We start from the raw sequence: 12,745 nt of genomic DNA, 5'->3' as shown, positions 1-12,745 counted from the left end.
AAATCGTGCCTCATTCATTGTTCAGCAAATCAAATGGAACAACTTTCTTTGCTTCCTGCCCCACCCCTCTCACCCGCCGCGGTGGCTGTTCTTGGCAGAAGGCCAGACCGGCACCCGGTAATTCCACGGTGCATTGTGTACATCTGCATCCATTTACCCGCTATTTAAAGCGGCCCTTTACTGCCACCTGTAAGAGGCAGAGCCATAATGGCACTCTTAAGTGGCTGGGGTGGGGACCCGGGTTTTCTTCCCTCAAAGACGCCTGAATCTGCGAAGTGGATGGCACTTGAAGAAACCAGAAAGACATCTAGGGACATCACTCGGACAGGACAGGAGGCGACAGGAGGCGCGCTAGACACGGGGTCCTGGCTCCAGCTCTCCACTTGGTGGCTCCATCTTCAAGACAAGGGCGAGAGGGGACCTGCCAAGCCTCGGGTGAGGCCCGATTACCAGCCTGCTACCACTTGGGTTTGGTGAATTCCTGAATCTCCCCAGCGGCCTGGAGATGCTAAAGAGGGTGGAGACTGGGGACTCTAGGGTGGGACCTGCAGTCAGGCGGAATCCGGAGCGCAGGTCGCCCCCTTGGAGTCTGGGAAACTGGATTGTGGAAGCGAAGCTGGGCCGTGGGGGGCACCTGCGCTCCTGTGCGCGCGGCACTTTGTAGCTCCGGGTGGTGGCAAGCCGGGTGAAGTGGGAGCGCGAGGGCGAGAGGAAGTCGAGGCTCAGGTGCATCAGAAAGGCTCCCTTAGCTCCGTGTGAGCTCTAGCTATCCTGGAGGGGGATAGTGGTGGGGAAACCCTGCACCGCACATTTCCCAGTCACCGGTGGCTGCGCTCCGAGCCCCCACCAACCCCAGGGCGGATACCCCCGCGATCCCCAGTGCTATTGAGCAGCCGGCGGCGACCCAGGACCGCGTGGCTGTCGCGCATCGCGCCCAGCCAAAAGGTAAAACGCCGCCGGGCCTGCCCACAGCCTAGCAGAGGCGGCGCGGCCCCGAAGCGCCTTCGGTTCTAAGGATCCTCACTTCTGGGAAAGGACAGGGAACTGTCAATCAACGAGGGAGGGAGCGCACCGGCGCCGGGTGATGTCAGCGGATCAGCTGCTCCATAACAAAGAGGGGGTATCACAGGAGAAAGTTGCAGCGGCGGCTGCACCCCGGAGCCTCGGGGACCGGGGACGAAGGGAGGAGGGACGGCGGCTGCGGCAGCCGCGGCAGGCCGAGGAATTGAAAGGACTGTAGGGGGAGGCAGCGCGAGCCGCCCCGACTGCTCCTCCTCTTCCTCCCCCTCCTCCTCCTCCAAACTCGCAGGGCTTAGCCCCAGCGCTCGCTCAGCCGCCGCGAGCACCGGGAGGGACGGGAACCGGCCGCACGGCCCGGTGCTGGGCAGGGTCGCAGCCGCCATGGATAGCGACGACGAGATGGTGGAGGAAGCCGTGGAAGGTACGACCGGCATTCCTCCAGGACCTGGGGGCTTGGGGGAAGCGCCTGGGGCCGCGAGCGCCAAAAGAGTGGCGGTCTGCGACGCGCGCCGGGCCGGGCCGGGCCGCTGGTCACCGCGGTCCCCAAGCGGGTGGCCGGTCGCTCGGCTCGGGCGGGGGCTGCACTGCCACCGCCACGCCGCCGGGAGCGCGCGGGGCGCGGCGGGGCACAGGGGGGAATGGGGCCCCGCGGGGTCCGAGGCCCTGGGAAGGCTCGGCCCCGGCATCCCGACGGGCTACAGCAGCATCCTCCCTGGGAGTTGCGAAGCTGCCCCAGCTCCTTGGCCTCGGTCCTTGAGGGGGATGGAGGAGGGGAGGGCGCCGGAGGGCAGTCCCTTGAGGCTGGCGATCTCCGCGGAGCAGCCGCGTTTCAGCCACCTCGACTTCCCCTCTCCGACCGCCTGCCCTTTCCTGGCTGCGTCCCCCGGCCACCAGGGCCGTGTCTAGGTGGGTCTCCCATCGCAACGAACCCAGCTGCACACCAGGCACATGGCAGACCCGGCCGCTTCTCCAAGAAAAAAAAAAAAAAGATGAAATCATTGCTAGGTAGTGCATACTACCGCTCCCCACCGGGCTCGAACGCTCGGCGTCCCGGAGGCGGCCTGCCCGGGTCTGCGCTGCCCCCGGGCGAACTCAGCCACCCGCTCCCTCCCCCTCCCTGCTTCCGAGCAGGGTGCGGGCGCTCAAGCCGGGAACCAAATTGCTGGGTGACACTTAACTTTCTGAATTCCGAGCTGTTGGCTGCGGGTGATATCACCGCCTGGGTGTCAGGTTTCTCCGCCCCTTCTCGAGCACCCCTCCCCCGACTCTTGTCGCCACAATGTTTTGCTGAGTTTCTCCGCCTCTTTTTTTAGCCCCCAACTTCTAAAAGACGCGGTGGGGACGTTATACAACCTCGTTGTTTGTGTCGTGAGAGGTTATGATTTTGTAACAATGAACACTGTAAAACACTCTTTAGCGTATTTATTATTTATTTTATCCTATCCCAGATAATGTGCCCGTGATGTTTTGCAAGATTGAGCGGTGTTGTTCTGGGATTTGTTAAACGGAGCATCTCAGTAAATAATTTTAAAGTCGCTGGTTGAATCTGGTTTTGATCTAATTTGTATAAACAGGTTCTGACAAACGATAAAGAAAAATAAAGTGGAGGAGCTTCACAATGCATATGGATATGCATTTGTTAGTGCCACATTGGGAGAAATCCCATTTTGATGTGCTCATAAACATAACTGCTTTTACGGGCTGCTGGAGGATTAGGGTGAGATGAAGTGGAATAATTTTTTTTTTTGAATTCTTGGAAAGGCATCCATTCTAATTTAAGTTGTAAAACTTATTTCTTCATTTAGTTTTAAAAAACAATTTTAAAGTGTATGGTTTTTCTTGTAACTTTAGAAGAGACTAGAAATGTTATGAATTCACAAAGCTTCTATTTCTCTAAGTAAACTCAAAGTTGAGATTTAGTGAGGTCCCAGGAAGCCTTCTTTAACTTTAACAAGAAGTTATTGACTTCTTGTACCTTTCTGTTAGGATAGAAAAATGTTCTTAACAGATTGCTAGTGTTGCTTTTATTCCTCCTTTTTTTAAAAATAGTTTATTTTTAGGTTTTTTAAAACTTATTTATTTTTATTTCATGTGCAATGGTGTTTTGCCTGTGTGTATATGTCTGTGTGAGGATGTCGGATCCCCTGGAACTGGAGTTACAGGAAGTTGTGAGCTGCCATGTAGGTGCTGGGAATCGAACTCAGGTCCTCTGGGAGAACAATCAGTGCTTTTAACCACTGAGCCATCTCTCCAGGCCCTCCTCCTTCTTTTTATTATTTTTGTTGTTGTTTTATTTTGTTTTTACTTAAAATTAAAAAAAAAAAATCATTCATCACAGATAGTGCCCCAGACTAAGGCACCTTCCCCTGTGTTGCTGATTAGAAAATGTGCCCTGATACTTATGATCCTAGCACTGGCATGTGAACAAAAACCTGGCCTGGCAGCACACATCCTTGCATGTGGAGGTGAAGGCAGGAGGCAAGAGGTCAGGAGTTCAAGGTCATCCTCAGCTGCATAGCGAATTCAAAGCCAGCCTGAACTACACGAGACCCTGTCTCAAAATAATAATTTTAAAAGTATGTTTCCATGTTGATTGTGAGCTATTCCGGTGGATTCAAATTTCTTTACATAAATAGGGAGGCTTGTTGGATAGGCTGAGCAGACAGTTACTATAAGTCAGGAGTTCATTTGAGCAAGAAAGGCATCATTAATAATTATGCTACCACAGCAGGCTCAAACCCTGGCATGTCTTGGGCAGTCACTCAATTTTACCTAAAAGTAAAGAAGTAGAGTAACTTTCTTGTTTTGCTTTTTGTGGTTTTATTTCATTTTGAAACGGAAGATCTCTGTAGCCCACGCTGGCTTCGAACTTTGAGCATTCCTCTACCTGAGTGCTGGGATTACAGGTGTGAGCAACTATACCTGGATGTTTAAAAGAACAATAATAAGAATTTTATTTATTTATTTTGCTGTGTGTTTTAGGCAAGCAATATGCCACTGAGCTACATCCCCAGCCCCAAAGTAACTTTTAAGATTTTAAAGTCCTTAGGAAAGCCAGGAATAGTGGGGCATTTGTGCAATCCCAGGCACTTGGAAGGCTGAGGAAGAGCATCACTTAAGGCTGGGATACTAGCAGAGATAGACTAACAGAGTCTGGACCAATAGTTACATTCTATCTTTGAAAGAAAAAGAAAGAAAGAAAGAAAGAAAGAAAGAAAGAAAGAAAGAAAGAAAGAAAGAAAGAAAGACAGAAAGAAGGGAGGGAGGGAGGGAGGGAGGAAGGAAGGAAGGAAGGAAGGAAGAAAGAAAGAAAGAAAGAAAGAAAGAAAGAAAGAAAGAAAGAAAAACAGAAAGAAAGGAGGGAGGGAGGGAGGAAGAAAGAAAGAAAGAAAGAAAGAAAGAAAGAAAGAAAGAAAGAAAGAAAAAGAAAGAAAGGTAGAGAAGAGGGGCTGGAGTGGTGGCTTGGTGCTTATGAGCATTTCATTTGGTTTTGCAGGGGACCTGAATTCGGTTCCCAGCACCCACACGGCAACCCACAACCACCAGTAACTCCAGTTCTGTGCACAGCACCACTCATGCATATCAAATAAAATAAAAGTCAGAAAAGAAAAGAAAAAAAGCCTCATCTCAGGCTCAGGCTTGCAGGGTTCCTGGAGCAAGTGTGTGCTTGCAGGAAACTGCATCCTTGGGCCTTGGCACTTTGCACTGCTCTTTGCTTAAAATCTAACACACACATCTCTGAACCGGTTTAAACGGCTGTGATCACTTCCTAAATAGAAACTAGTCTGGGTTCAACACCAGCTCCTCAACTCTGCACGCACACTGTCTTCTCGCTGGCTTCCTTGTCACGGCTATTATTATCATCATCTCTGTAACTGTTTAGCTCTTATTGTGTGCAGAGTCTGTGCTAAGTGCTTCTCAGACATTATCCATCCGTCTTAGGAGGTGGATTCTATATTATCCTCATTTTACAGAGAAACTTAGAGAAGAGGTTCAGAATACCTGTCAAAGAAAGGAGATAGGCTAGACTTGAGAAATTAATTCCTTTGTCAATTGCCCTACTGGTCTTTTTTTTTTTTTTTTTTTAAACAGGGTTTCTCTGTGTAGCTTTGGTGCCTGTCCTGGATCTCGCTTTGTAGACCAGGCTGGCCTCAAACTCACAGAGATCCGCCTGGCTCTGCCCCCTGAATGCTGGGATTAAAGGCGTGTGCCACCCGCCACCCAGCATCCTACTGTTATTTCTACTGCCTGCTTACTTACATTTATTCCTTCTTTCCTTCATTCCTTTCTTTCCTAACAATGTCCCCCTCTGTATTTTATAGCCCAGGCTAGTCTAGAAGTCATTATATAGCACAGGCTGGCCTGGAACTCACTCTGTACTTCAGTCCTCCTGCCTCAGCTTCCTAAATGCAGAATGATGACATGAACCACCATACTCAGCTACATCTTCTTATCTTTTAAAAGTATTTCCCCCTTTTAAAAAGTTTTTTGCTTAGATTTATTTATTTTATGTATATGAATGTTTTGCTTGTGTGTGCATCATGTACATCCTGGGACTGGCATTGTGGATATCTGTGAACCACCATGTAGGTGCTGGGAATTGAACCCCAGGTCTCTGCACACACACACACACACACACACACGATTCCTTGCAGCCTAGAGAAGTAGATAGGATAAGACTTCCCTGAAGAGGAGGCAGAATTGAACTGAGATCGGAGTTTGATGAGTGAAGGGGAGAGGTGTGGAATTGTTTGGCCCATCCAGAAGATACTCTTTGACTCTAGCTGAAAAGAAGAAATGATACCCAAAGGGGAGATGGGAACAGGAAGCTGGGTCACAGGATGGATGTTGGGATGGAGGCTGTGGAGTGAAGAGTAAAGGGGTCAGAGCTTGCTCGGCAAGTTCGATTGGCTGATGTGGTAGGCAGTTGGAGGGCTGAAGCAAAAGCTGAGGCCGACACCTAGAGGCTCTTGTGGTACCAGATGTGCAGTTATGAGGGCAGAAAGTAAAAAAGAAAAGAACAGCCTGGAGATGCGTAAGACACACTGAGGGAAAGCATCAAAGTCCTCAGAACAAGGAACCAAGGTGAAAGCAAGTAGCTTCATGTTCTATTGTCCCAACAGCCTCAAAACAGTAAAGATTCTTTTTATTAACAACCCCAATGGTCCAATCCTGTCTCTTACATGCGTCTCTGTTGTGTGCCTGAGACAGTGTGCTGTGTCCTGACTGTACCCATTCCAAGTGGGCCACACATGAAAATTACGACCCTCACCAGCTGACGTTTGAGCTCCTGAACCTTTCACAGTCACTGGGAATACATCACGAGGAAGGCGCGCTCCTTGCATTAATAAGCTTGCCTTTTCTTAAATGATTTTTGTGGGGGGAGGGGAGGAGCGGTGTTTTGTCAGCACGACCAGCAGTATGCACACATAGATCAGGGTCTCTTGTTCTGAGGGAAACAGAAGCACGGCACTGTCAGATCTCTGTGAGTGAGTGGGAGACGGTCAGGGGCCCATCTCCCATCCACAGCCAGTACTGTAACAGAGTAAGCTTATCAAGTTAAGAAGGAAAAACAAAACCTCTGCTCAGAGGTAACTTCAGGGGGAAATTTTTAACATTCTATTCATTTGGTAGGTAAAAATATTTAGAACAAAATGGGGGAAAAATTAGGCACGTTGCTTTTCCTTGGCTACCATTCAGTCTGTCTGCGGACAGATCCTGGGTGGCTCTCTTGCTGGGACTGTGTTATTAGCACAAAGCAGTCATTCCAGTGAACTTGGCCTGTTGTGTAGGCCTGGTGCCCGCCTTCTGTGTGATGGGAACTGGCCTGGAAGGGGGTTGGCTGACTCGGCGCATTCTATAGGCTTCAGCAAGGACTAGAGTTTCCACACGGAGTTAGGCCACACAGGCAAGGGATAGGAGTTCCCCACCAGGGTCTGATTGGGAATCTTGGCAATTTTCCGCAGCCTGCCCACAAAGTCTCCTGCACTTCTCTATAAGCAGAGCCTGGGCGCTGCGAGTAGTTTTTTTTTTTTTTTTTTTTTTTTTTTCATTCGTTTGTTTGTTTTTAAAGATAATTTTTGAAGTTGAAAAGTTATACAAAAATTACAGTACACCCTTTGGCTCAGTAGTGCACAGTCATTAACATGGTCGTAAAACTTGAAACATTGATTTTTTTTTAAATATATAGTTTCTTTTCATCATACTTGGTACTGGGTTATGTAAGAGTATTTTCATACAAGTATGTGGTGTGTGTGGAATATGTTGTCCCATACTCCCCTGCCTTCCCCTTGGTCTCTTCTGTTCCCCTAAACAGTTTCTCTTTCACTTTCTTTTTAAATTACTCCTATTATTTATGTGTATACTAGTGCCCTGGGAGGGCAGGAGAGGGTGGGGGGTCCCTGGAGCCGGGTCCCTGGAGCCGGAGTTGCGGGCATTTGTGAGCAGCCCAGTGTGGTCTTGGAACCCGGCCCTCAGGATAGAGCAGAAAGCCCTGTGCCTGCCGTGCGGGGTCTCCAGCGCTTAGAGCTACCTCCTTCTGCCGTCAGAAAGGAGAAAGGGTGCCCAGTCTGTCCGCCTTTCTCTAGACAAAAAGGGAATTGGTAGGTTTGAGGCAGCGGCTTTTCATTTAGAGTGATCAGCATTCTCTTGCAAATCACGTGGTAATGTGTAGTCATCTGTTGGGAGATTTAAAAAGAGTAACAAGAAAGCACTTAGCTTAGGCCCCCACTGCCCCAAAAAGTAGCTTCACGGTTGTTTCCTTCTCTGGATGGTAACCTCCTCTCCGTTAGGCTGGCTGCTAAGGTTGTGAGACCACATAACCTTGTTGTCCCATCAGCATTTGAATAAGTGTTGTGCCAAGATCCCTCGCAGCACTGACCCGCACTGACGTTCAAAGGCAGCAGGATTGGAACAACCTAATCTCTTCCCTAGCCTTTTCTGCTTTGCAAGTCTTCTTGTTGTTATTGTTTTGACTGGGGCTGTTTGTTCTGTTCCGTTCTGTTCTGTTGTGTTTTGTGTTAGAGACAGAACGTTATGCAGCCCAGCCTGGCCTCAAACTTGCTGTGTGCTGGGACCGCCCTTGAACTCTTAATCCCCAGAAGGAAGAGAGCAAGCTTTCACTACCATGTCCAGCCTTTGGCTTTGCTGATGTTTGGGGTAGCTGCTTAGAAAACAATAAGAATGGGAGTTTCAGATATTCTCTCTAGTTTCTAATTCTTTCCATTGCCTGCACCTAAGGATGCAAAAGAAAACGAGTCAAGATGGGAATCCTGCTGAGGTCGGACAGATTTGAGAACTTGCATACGCAGCTAGACTAGCAGAGAATGGCCACCCATCCACGAATCTTCTTCCAAGTGCACAAGGTCACCTGAAAAGTGACCTCTAGGAAAATCCTCTAGGAAAGAGTGAAGGGTTCCTTCTCCACTGGCCTGTTGCAGAGGGGTCCAAATGGAAGAGGGGTGAGATTTTGGCGTCCTCTCACCTGGAGTCAGAACTGACCTCTGCCTGCTTTCAGTTACACAACACCTTCCATTTTTCTTCAATATCTGCGTTCAGTGCAGAGGATGGCACACCCTCCACGTTTGACTCAGAAATAGGACGAGGGAGGAAGGGAAGTAGGAAGGGTCACACTCCCCTCAGTGTTCACGTTTATCGTAGTGTTTCTCTTGATTTGAAGTGGAAAAACAATTTTATTAACAACCACTGTTTAAAGTCTGAAGTGTGTGAACCTTTTCCCGTTGTGGGAGTATCTCCAACCCCTCCGTAATTACTCTCCTGAGAGACTAACCTAATTATTCTGATATCTCTCCCTCTATCAAAAGTAGGACACTAAATTCATAGGAATGTTAATGGCTACGTTTAATTGATTTCAATGTTTCATAAGAGAAAGCTTTTAGCTCTATATTGAGTATTTTTTATTAAAAGAGAAAATTAAAAATAAATCTGATCTGTCTCAATAAAAGAGTGTCATCAGTAGATAGTTAGAAAAGAGGTGTCCAATTACTTCACATGACTCAAGTGTCAGAATTACATCATGTAATTCAGTTTTTCTACCAAAAGAAGGCAATTTTGGACTAGTTCTCTGCTGACCATTGACTCCCTGACCCTTGTAGGAAAAGTTTGTGTTTAAAGAAGAGAACTAACCTGTCTGTGGTGTGTTCACATAGCCATATAGGGTTGGAGAAAAGGCTCCTGCTAAGAGTACTGCTTGCTCTTGTGGAGGACCTTAGTTAGGTTCCCAGCACTCACATGACGGCTCATCACCTGTAACTCCAGTTCCAGGGGATCCAATGGCCTCTTCTGGCCTCTGAAGGTTCCTACATGTGTATGGTGCACATAAACTCAACCACACACACACACACACACACACACAAGTAAACAAATAAATAATAGCATGTATTTTTTGTACTATGTTCTAGGTAACTCATTCCATACTCTAGTCAGGTAGAGCGATAAAGCATTGTGGTTTTTTTTTTGTTGTTGTTGTTATTATTTTATGGTGTAGTAGTCTGTAATAAGAAGAACATTTTATTTCTTTATGACTTCTGTCTTTTTCTAATTTTTGTCTTCCGGTGCCAGGGATTGCTTGCATTCTCAGGCATGCTATCTGAGCACTCTACCACTGAGTCCTTCCTTAGCCTGGTGTCCTATCGTCTTAAAACAAAAGTCTCAGGAGCTGAAAACCGTCACTGTGGTGGCAAGGTTTGTGTTTTCATGCCAGGGAGCCCTCTGGAAGCCACGTGCTTGTAGTTAACGTCCCTGCATTGCACAGTGTTTAATATTTTCACCCATGATCCAGTTGTCAACCCGAGGGAAAAGACAGTGGAGTTTACTATTTTCACTCACCACTGCAAAATCTACTCACCCAGATGATGGGGGGATGCTAATGAGGGGTTCCTGGGGTTTGCAAAACATGTAGGTGGTAACAAAGCACCCAGACACCTAGACACTGGCTCCAAATGTGTGTTTCAAGCTGTGTAGTCGGCAACCAGGAAGCACCAGGAGGTCAAAGGTGAGTGTAAGGACTGTTCCTGGGGTCCAAGATCACTATTTCAGTAGCAATGTGGGCATGGTCATCTCCACTTAAAACATAACCCTCTGACACAGGGAGTTTGAAAGGCACTTAGGGTTAGCTTAAGTTTAAGCTTAGAAGGACTGTCAATAACAAAAAATTAAATATTCGGGCAGTTTTAGACACGTGACTCTCTCCTTCGTTATCTGGATGTAAAATCAAATGGTGTGTCCCGACTCCACTAGTGCTCAATACCATACTCTAGGATAACATGTAAAATCATATTGCATGCTTGCAACATGTAAGAGCTGCGGAGTAGTGGATGTGACAATAAGACTATAAACTCAGTGCCATCCTGAGCCACATTTCAGTTGAATGTGAGAAGCTGGGGACATTCATTCCCAACATAAGTACTATGGGGAAGTGGTAACCAGTACTGCAGATGGTCCTACTGATAATAAGTCCCAGTCCCCAGAGAAAAGACAAGCTGGTACAAGCTCCATGTCCTCAAACATGCACAGGCCTTTCTGTGTGTGTGTGTGGACCTGACTGGTATGAAGTATACAAAACATGAAGTTCTGCATGTGTAGGTCCATTTCAAGACACAGAAGCTGGGGCTGGAGTGATTCATGGCTCAGCAGTTAAGGGTCCTTGCTATTCTTGCAAATGACTTGAGTTCAGCTCCCAGCACCCATGCTGAGCAGCTCACCACCATCTGTAAGTCCAGATGCAGGGGAATCTGATGCCCTCTTCTGGTCTCCATGCAAAGAATGGGCACTTTTGGCAGTTCTGAGCTGATGGTGGTTGCATCCTGTGGCTGGTGTTAAGGTGTGACCCTGTGCTCCTCTCTTTCCCCCAGGGCACCTGGACGATGATGGATTACCACATGGATTCTGTACCGTCACCTACTCCTCCACAGACAGATTTGAGGGCAACTTTGTGCATGGAGAAAAGAATGGACGCGGGAAGTTCTTCTTCTTTGACGGCAGGTAGCCCCTCGCTGGTCTGTTTTGTTTAGGGTTGGGGGGAGGTGCGGGGGCGGGGGGGGGGGGGGGGGGGTCTCTCCAACTATTGCAAAAGAAGGAATGATACAAATGCAAGAATTCAATTAAAAGTTTGTATACACCTCCTGCAAAAGGTGAGTGAGAGTAACCCCAACATGTGTGCAAGGCTTTGGGTGACCAGAAATGGTGGTGGGTGGCTGTGCGGAAGCCAGCCTAAGGTGTGCTGAGCCTGGCATGTGTCTGTCCAGTGATGTTCTGCCAAGCCAGATTCAGGGGGGCCCCATCTTGCACAGGATTCATCTGAAATACAGTTCAAAAACTGTGACATAGCTCAATGACATCACACAAGCCGGAACAAGAACTGACACCCCAAAGTTGTACCTCCAGCCTCCACGTATACCATGGCCCACACTCACACACAGCCATGTGCACAGGCACACACACATCATATATACACACATACTCATACATTGTATACACACACGCACACACACACACACACACACACACACACACACACACAAATACAATACTCACTGGATACCTGGTCCCCACAGGTCTCTTTCAAGGTGTTGGTATGGTGCCTTCTCTTTCAGAATCCCTCTGTCCGGAAAGTAATTCTCCCTACTCCATTTCCATGGCAAGTTAACCAAAGCTCTTTAACTGGAAAATGGCAATTTTTATTTTATGCTGAGATTATTTTTGTATTCATTTCACAATGTATGTTTTTGTAAAGGTCTTATTTTCCCCTCCCCCACCTGAGGAGAATTTCCTTGAGTGCAGAATTTGTCTATGACATCTACTGTGCTTTCCGACACTTCCCCTTAACTTGCTACTTTAGAACAATGATAGTAAAGTCCTTGCCACGTGGATGTGGGAGCTGAAAACAAGTTAGAATTTATCCAGATGGTTGCACATGCACACACAGGCACACACACATGAGCATATTTATACTTTAAATTTGGTAGTTAGATAAGGATAGCCAACAATTGACTGGACTCTTAGGGAAAGTAATCCAGCAAATTGATTGTATTCAGTGGCATTTACCTACTGGCTTTACAGGCCTGGTGTAGAAGATCATTAATGAGCTACACTGAGCTCGTTTGGGCTAGACTGAGCATTTGAGCCAAGTGTGCCAAAAATGTACTCCCTGTTAGACACAAGAAATGGAACCCTTAGTAAGCAGGTAGGGACCAAGACTCCCCATCAGGAACCACACGGTCTGGAGCCTGACACTGGAGGTGTATAGTTCTGAGGACACCGTGGAAATGTTTTTCTGGTACTGACAATGCTTTGCTATCTGCACCTCTGATTGTCACCTCTAATTTGGATCTTTAGTACAGTTTAACTGTTCTCAGTTCCACCAAAATGTGTAAACCTAGAGCCAGAACTTGTCACTAGCCTAGGACTGGGAGAAGAAAAAGAAAAATCGAACAAACCCAGAGGTCTGTACTTTTAGGCTGTGGAATGGTAATATCAGGGAGTCGTGTGGTCTGTAGCCCAAGACAAAAGCAAGGTAACTTATTATATGTATGGTTATTCTTCGGAACTGGGGACTGAACCCAGGGCCTCATGATGCCAGGCAAGTGTTCTACCACTGAGCTTCATTCTCTTTCAATGCTGTTTCTAGTCGCCTGGCTGTCCTCAAACCCGCTGTCCTCCTGCCTCATCCTGTAGAGTACTGGGATCACCAGTGTGTGCCATAGAA

At 47.6% G+C, this 12,745-nt stretch overlaps 1 protein-coding gene across 1 annotated transcript in view; it reads left to right on the top strand.

Annotated features, from left to right (window-relative positions):
- The first annotated feature begins 1,045 nt into the window (after positions 1 to 1,045).
- Setd7 (SET domain containing 7, histone lysine methyltransferase) overlaps positions 1,046 to 12,745 on the top strand; it is a 41,440-nt gene continuing 29,740 nt past the window's right edge. Inside the window, exons 1-2 of the mRNA XM_059252476.1 lie at positions 1,046 to 1,441; positions 10,893 to 11,022. Coding sequence (XP_059108459.1) covers positions 1,402 to 1,441; positions 10,893 to 11,022 — 170 coding nt within the window. The 5' untranslated portion in view covers positions 1,046 to 1,401. The remainder of the gene's footprint in view (positions 1,442 to 10,892; positions 11,023 to 12,745) is intronic.

This window comes from Peromyscus eremicus, unplaced genomic scaffold (genome assembly GCF_949786415.1).
Source record: "Peromyscus eremicus unplaced genomic scaffold, PerEre_H2_v1 PerEre#2#unplaced_62, whole genome shotgun sequence".
NCBI classification, from domain to species: Eukaryota; Metazoa; Chordata; class Mammalia; order Rodentia; family Cricetidae; genus Peromyscus; species Peromyscus eremicus.
Note: the sequence above shows the minus strand (reverse complement) of the source record. Positions and strands in the feature narration are given on the sequence as shown.